The following is a 7,721-nucleotide window of genomic DNA, read 5'->3' as shown; positions in this document are numbered from 1 at the left end:
GACGGATGTTCTAAAATTGCAGGCATTTTGGACCCTTTGTATTTTCCTCATACAGCCCATACTATTTCACTAGCTTGAAAGCTAGACAGGAACAAGCCCCTATCCTTAGGAGACTTGAGGTGCGGTGTGAAATGCAGCAAGCCTGGAAACGTTCTTTGGCTTGTACAGGTTGCAGGAGGCCATGTTTATTTTGGCAAGGGAAGACCAGTGATCCGACTTTAAAAGAGTTAGGGTTGTGTGGTTGAAAACTCTGCTAAAACCAGCAAACCATCTTTCCATGTTCTCTGTGGCTGCAGATTTAGGAAATTAGATAGGTCTATTGCTGCAGCTAAACCTCCTACTCCTGCAACTGAATTTGTGGCTCTCAAACACTTTTCTCAGATTTCTCAGCACTTGGCGTTTAGACATGTGTCCTATCCTGACATTCAAAAGAGAGGAAAATGATATGGGCATGCCCATATGGGAACTACATACTCTGTGGGAAGTGAGTACAAAGTTAGACTATTTGTGTTTTGCGAACACTCCCAAACTTCAAAAATCCAAATGATGATTGTTTATGTAAAAATATGTACTCTTTTTAATGATGTTACTGCTGCGTGAAGCATTTGAAATTCCACCATTTAAGAACGACTATATTCTGAGGCTGTTACATATTAGTTGGAATTTTTTAAAAAAATATTTTATTTATTCCTTTGAGAGAGAGAGAGAAACAGAGCACAAGCAGGGGGAGAGGCAGATGGAGAAGCAGGCTTTCTGCTGAGCGGGGAGCCTGATGTGGGACTCAATCCCAGGACGTGCAGATCATGACCTGAGCCACCCAGGTGCCCGTAGTTGGAATATTCTCAATGGCAGCAAATCTTTGCTCCTTGAGAGGAGATGATTCTTTGGAATCAGCTCTAAAGTTTTTAGAGCACAGTAAAATTCATGAAGCCAGGCAATGCTATGGGTAAGGAGGCCTGCATAAAACAGAAAAAAATAATTTGCAGTGTGCCCAATTACCTGTTTCTTACTGCAAATTTCTAAGAGGAGCTCTAATGATGTTAGAGAACAAAAGCGTGGCCTCTCTACACCTTCACTAGCCGGTGTGGCTGGTGTGGTCCGTGGGCTGGCAGCATGCGCACCACTGGGGAGCCCCAGCTTCCCCCCAAGAACTACTGATTCAGAATCTGCATTTCCATAAGATCCCCCGTGATTCTTTTGCAAATGAAAGTCTGAGGAGCCTTGCTCTAGCTTGACCATGTCCGCTTGGATGTATATGTTTGGGGATACTTGCTTTAAGATAAATGCACATTCTTTAGTAGGTTTTTGTCAAACATCTCTGCGCTCAGACACCTTCCCCCACACTTCTGACCCTTCTTCACTGCCTAGTCCCCCAAGCTCTGCCACCCACCTCTGCTGAGCACTTAGTGAAGTCCTTGTCTGAGAATCTCCAGGGACCTGCCAGGCAATACTCTTTGTGACAATATTCTGGTTAAGTCCTCCTCTTCAAGGCGCTTCCTGGTTGATATTTTTCTGTCTGTCCAAATTTAGGCACATGCCTGCAATTTCTAGCATCCCTCCTTACCTCTTTGCATTTTAGGCTCTGGGCTAATCTCTTTCCTAAACCTTAGTCCTTCTACGGTAAGAGTGACTGGCATTGGCCTTGGGATGGTCTCAGAGAAGCTAGAAAACTAGAATTTAAAATGACAGGTATAGTCATATGCCTATAAATAGCTTATTTTAAAGCATCCTTTCTTCTCTTCCTCCTTCCCCCCTTCTTCCTCCCCACAGTCTATTTCTCAAATGTAATAGTTGGCAAACTTTTTCTGTAAAGGGCCAGACTGTAAATATTTTCAGCTTTCTGAGCCATCCAGTCTCTGCTGCTGCTACTCGACTCCATTTTACCAAGAAGGCAACCACAGACAAATATGTACACAAATAGGCATGACTGTATTCTGATATAATTTGATTTCTGAGCAGTGAAATTTGAATTTCAGATCATTTTAATGAAATAGTATCCTTCTTGTGTTTTTTTTCCAAGCATTAAAAAATGTAAAAATCATTTTTAACTCATGGGCTGTACAGAAACCGGCAGAAGACTGGACTTGGCCCATGGGCCATAGTTTGCTGACTCCTACTTTATGGTCATTCTCACACTGTCGATGTGTGGATGACTCCACTGCATTCTGAGGTCATTTCTACTGGTTATAGAAAAATCTAAAATAAGAAACCAACTGCTCCTCAAGTTTTTATAAAGCACCTAACCAGTAAAAACTAACATTTTCATTTTTTTCTAAAGATTGTATTCATTCATTTGAGAGAGAGAGAGAGAGCACAAGCAGGCAGAGCAGCAGGCAGAGGCAGAGGGAGAAGCAGACTTCCCACCGAGCAGTGAGCCTGACACAGGGCTCGATCCCAGGACCCCGGGATCATGACCTGAGCTGAAGGCAGGTGCTTAAGCGACTGAGCCACCCAGCACCCCATTTTCATTTTTTATATTAAAAATATTCTCCTTGTTGTCCCAATTTCATTCACCACACCTTCACATCATCTGGGCTTGCTGATTCGTATTTATTTGCAGGATCTTAACCCCCCATGGATATAATGCTCTTCCTCAAGGGGTTAGGCTTGTCTGCATCCCAATTAATTTAATTTAAATCTCCGTTTTACTCATATTCAGATAAAGATATCTAGTTCTGCTTCCTTAAAGGGTTGGGTCAAGAATTCTTTTCCATGAAAGCAGTAACTCCTTAAATTAACCATTTCATTAGCTTTTTTAAAAAAATAAAATAAGGCTAGTATCCAGATGGTACTGTCCAGAATCGTAACAGTATTACTTATAATAAAGTTTGTTTTTCCATTATAAAAAATAATACAGGCTCATTAAAGAACATTTGGTAAACATATAGAGGTAGACTGAAGGGAATATGTCCCCCATGGTTCCATCACACAGACGTAATGAAATATTCAGTACTAATGTTTATGCTGCACATTTATATTTTTATCTAACTTTTCTTTGCTCCTTAAAGAAATCAAATCACACCTTTACGCTAAGGTAATTCTTTTCTTTTTTAGAAGGTTTATTTGTTCAGGGGCGCCTGGGTGGCTCAGTCGTTTAAGCGTCTGCCTTCAGCTCAGGAACCCCACCTTGGGCTCCCGGCTCAGTGCGGAGCCTGCTTCTCCCTCTCCCTCTGCCTCTGCCACTCTCTCACTCTCTGTCTCTCTCAAATAAGTAAATAAAATCTTAAAAAAAGATTTGGGAGAGATGGAGAAGCAGACTCTCCACTGAGCCGGGAGCCCAGTGTGGGGTTGATCCCATGACCCCAAGATCATGATCTGAGCCAAAATCAAGGGTTGGATGCTCAACCGACTGAGAAACCCAGGCACCCATGAGATACTTTTTTTCTTAAAAATAGACCTGAGATGTTCCACAGGCAATTTTCTTATATCTGTAATGTAACACAAGTAAAAAGGCTGTTTGGAGGATGGCAGCAGACAAAAGAACAAAGAAAAAGCAGGCTCCTCTTAGAATGTGGGTTAATAAAGAATACAAATCGCCACACTGGCAAGAGATGTACAGGTCTTCCATCTCTAGCAGAAATATAGGTACCGCCGTGCTTTCTTATCCTGCTTCTCAGCTGAGGATGCCACAAAAGGCCTTGGCTCCCCTTCAGCCCCCACCATCCATCTCCCCATGGCCACATCTCCAAATGATTCCTTATTGCTTCTCACAGAGTACAGCAATAATGAATTTCTATGAACTTTCTTGGCTACCAAAAATATCTTTGAAATCTAAACTCACATCTGCTAATGCCCAGGTGCTGCCTGGGGTTTACAAATTGGGCACCCTTCTGTACTTCTGCAGAAATCCATTTAGATAATATTGCCAGCCAGATGGGGAAAATTAAACCATTGGTGAAAAGCTAATTCCATCTTGCAGGGTTTTTGTCTTGTTTTGTTCTGGTGGAAGTAGTTGGAAGCTTGGTCCACGAACCGTATCTGTCTGGTAGCTAGGCTGAGCTTGGTGGGAGGAGGGTGTGTAGGGGACAGGGCATATCATGACTCTCTTGCTAGAGGACTGAATAATATACAGTGTACCCCCCCCCCCCGCCAACACACACATCTATGGATGGTTTGGATAAGATTCAGAACTTTAAATGCCACACATGCTATTTTTCTCCTTCCAGTCTGGATTTGCTCCAAACGACATAGTTGTAAGTTTCATTTTCTCCCCATCTCTAAAACAGGAATGTAGTTGTAAACAGAAAGAGTGAAATTATGAGACTTAAATCATAGATAATTGGAGATGGAAGAGACTTTAGAGATCATCTAGCCCAGTGGCTCTCAAACTTGAGTGTGCATCAGAATCACCTGGAGGGCTTGCAAAAATGCAGATGGCTGGGCCCCACCCCCAGACTTTCCGATTCAGGTGAGCACTAGAGCTCAGTAATTTGACTTTCTCAAGAGCTGCCAGGGAATGCTGCTCCCGATGCCTGGGCACCCCACTCTGAGAAGCATTGGTCTGATTGTATCCACTCATCTTATATTCTAGAGAACCCAATTTCAGAGCAGCCAAGTCTCACCAAGTTCCATTAGCTTGTGACCAGAGTCTGGTTCAGTGATACTGAGCCAACTGGATTTTTTGAACTCCGTGTCAATGCTGAGAAGGATGAACTGATATCAAATGTCTAGCATATGTGCCTGACTGTGGGTTACCTGATCGTAGTTTGCTGCAAGCCAGTCATTTCTTTATTTTGGTCTGTTTTTTCAGTGAGTCAAGGTTTCTTAAGTCTCCAAGCTAAACAGGAGTACTGCCTGAAGCCAGAATGCATTGAAGCTGGTAAGTCCGTTTTCCATCCTGTGTCAAGTTATCATTATGGTACCTTGGGGAGAGGAAGAGAAAACAGATGGTATTTTTAGTATTCTGTTTGCTTGAGGTTTACCAAGGATGAAATGCAATTTTGATGAAACTTTCAGTTTACCTTCAAGTCTCAGTGTGAAGTTGTGGAGCGTTGGTTTCCTGTTTTTTTTTTTTTTTCTTCTTTGCAAAAAAAACAGCTGTGCGGTATTCCAAGTCATTATAAGGAAATCCGGAAGGGGCTTGGAGGGCCAAATGGCTTTTCTTAAGACCCAAACAGAGAGACCATTGGCCTTCCTATGGCCTGAGCTGGATACAGGTCGCTGTTGACCCTAAGCAGTCTCTGTGTATCATTTGGTTAGTGGGTCCTGCCTGTCCGCCTCTGAGCAGGGATCTTCCGTCAATCTGTGCTTCCACTGTCACCTGAAATCACTTTGGGTCCTTACAAGTCAAACTTGTCTTGAGGTGAGTGGGCGATGTATCAGTGGGTACTCCACAGTGAATAAGAGTGTTTAAACTCGCCTCAGTTTTGGCACATTTTATTCCCTCTATAGGGAAGAGGGAATAGGGTTAGAGCCTAGATTTGCAGGACCCAGATTCCAGCTCCCTACCCCTCTTCTTTAAGTGGGCAGGAACACTAGTGTATTTTCCAAGGAGAAAGTCATAAGCATTAGTTAAGCACATGGCCCTTTCACTTTCCTCTTGGTCTTAAGAGATTAATGAATTAATTTGCCAACTATTTATTCCAAGTCAGGCACTGAGTTAGCAGTGAAGTTGAATGACCAGGTAGGGGAAGAAATGCCATCAATAAACACAAGGTGATCAGTGTGGAAGAAAAATATTGGCCGGTGGTAATGTTATGCAGAAAATTAAAATATTCAAGTAGAATAATGTGATAGCAATGGGGCGCCTGGGTGGCACAGCGGTTAAGCGTCTGCCTTCGGCTCAGGGCGTGATCCCGGCGTTATGGGATCGAGCCCCACATCAGGCTCCTCCGCTGTGAGCCTGCTTCTTCCTCTCCCACTCCCCCTGCTTGTGTTCCCTCTCTCTCTGGCTGTCTCTATCTCTGTTGAATAAATAAATAAAATTAAAAAAAAAAGAATAATGTGATAGCAAGTGACAGGATGGCTAGGTTGGAAAGTCTGAGGAAATGATGTTGAAATGACCCTGAATGATGAGAAGGGACAGGTTGTGGGAAGACCGAGGAAAGGGCTTTCCAGGTATGGGGAAGAGCTAGGGCAAAGGTCTTGGAGCAGAAGAACTTACTGGGTAAGGGCTAGAGTGCAGGGTTAGTGGGGAACCCAGGTGTCAGCGAGTGTGGGTTTTTCCTAAGTGTGTTTGAAAGCCTCCGGAAGGTTTCAATAAAGGCAGAGACATGATCTTATTAGCATTTAAAAAGATCTCTCTGTGGAGACCTAGACTCAGGAGAGTCTTTCTGGATGGAAAAGAGACCAGAGGGATCAAGATGGAAGAAGGTTGTCCGGCGGGAGGTTATTTCGGTAAGCCAGACAAGACGCGATGCTTTCTTGAATTCCAGAGATGGAAAGGTAGAGTGTAGAGGATTTGGGAGCCAGAGGGTTGCCGAAGGATTTGAAGTGGGTTGTGAGAAAAAGCAGAGAATCAAGGTGATGCTTAGATTTTTGGTGGTGGCATTTGTCGAGGTGGAAAAGACTCAGGTGAAAGAGCTTTTAAATTCAGAGGCCTTATACGAAGGTAATGGATTAGATAATTATTTTTGTCCCATTTTTAAGTGATCAATATATATTTCTTTACCAGGCATTGTGTTAAGTGACTTACATGAGCTGTCTCATAAAATCTTCCTAAGAACCCCATGATGTCAGTGCTATCACCAGGCCCAACTACAGATGAGGATATGGAGGCTTCTGGAAGCTAAATAATTTGCCCAGGGTCACATCCTGAGTTAGCTACTGAGCTGGGCTTCAAGGTCATGTCTGTTTGCTCTCCATCAGTGCTTTGGTGCGATAAGGCCATGCCACGTAACTCTTTGGCCTTGGTCCTGTCTTGCCTTTTTCATAACAATAGACTTACTAGTGTCTGGTGATTAGACAACCATTTCAGCTTCTCGATTTCATCCCGGGAAGGGTGAGAACAATTTGGGAATTCCCAGCACTTTCCTGTTTCCAGCTTGAGCAGCTGACCTAGGGTTTCTCAATGGAAAGTGATGACTTGAAGTAGAGTGGGACACCAGGTGGAACTGTCAGAGGTCACGTTTTAGACTTCATGTCACCTTGTGATTTTACTGTGTTTGGGTCCTTGCAGATGTGTGAAAATGAGATTTTTTTTTAAAGATTTTATTTATTTATTTGACAGAGATAGAGACAGCCAGCGAGAGAGGGAACACAAGCAGGGGGAGTGGGAGAGGAAGAAGCAGGCTCATAGGGAGGAGCCTGATGTGGGGCTCGATCCCATAACGCCTGGATCATGCCCTGAGCCCAAGGCAGACTCTTAACCGCTGTGCCACCCAGGCGCCCCGAAAATGAGATTTTTTTGAACTAAAAAATTTTCAATTTGAGTTTAGGGAACTTTCTGTATGGAGAGCCACTTATACGAGTTTTCTCTTTATTACAAATCTTAACACAAGAGTAAAACAGAGAATGCCATTTGATAATGTTATCTCCCGCCAGTCTGTTTTGCCTTGCTGTTCTGTTTTTAATTTCACGTTGGTGAATGGCTAATATTGAAGAAAATACTGATTTTTCTGTTTCTGTGACGAAAGGCTCACCAAGGATACATCCTCTTCAGTGTAACTGGAGCCTCACTGTGCTTAGGGGCATGCAGAACAGCTGTTACATACGCACTGCATAAATGTCTCCCTGGGAAGGTCTCAAATGAAAAGCAGCGCAAAGGCGGGGGGGGGGGGGCG

The 7,721-nt window shown here is 43.4% G+C and overlaps 1 protein-coding gene across 1 annotated transcript in view; it reads left to right on the top strand.

Moving 5' to 3' along the window:
* The window catches only part of PHEX (phosphate regulating endopeptidase homolog X-linked), a 205,415-nt gene that overhangs the window by 2,356 nt on the left and 195,338 nt on the right, over positions 1 to 7,721 (top strand). The window contains exon 2 of the mRNA XM_008696482.2: positions 4,751 to 4,819. Coding sequence (XP_008694704.2) covers positions 4,751 to 4,819 — 69 coding nt within the window. The remainder of the gene's footprint in view (positions 1 to 4,750; positions 4,820 to 7,721) is intronic.

The sequence above is a fragment of the Ursus maritimus genome (assembly GCF_017311325.1).
Source record: "Ursus maritimus isolate PB19 chromosome X unlocalized genomic scaffold, ASM1731132v1 scaffold_X1, whole genome shotgun sequence".
Taxonomy (NCBI): domain Eukaryota; kingdom Metazoa; phylum Chordata; class Mammalia; order Carnivora; family Ursidae; genus Ursus; species Ursus maritimus.
This window is presented reverse-complemented; position numbering and strand designations above follow the sequence as displayed.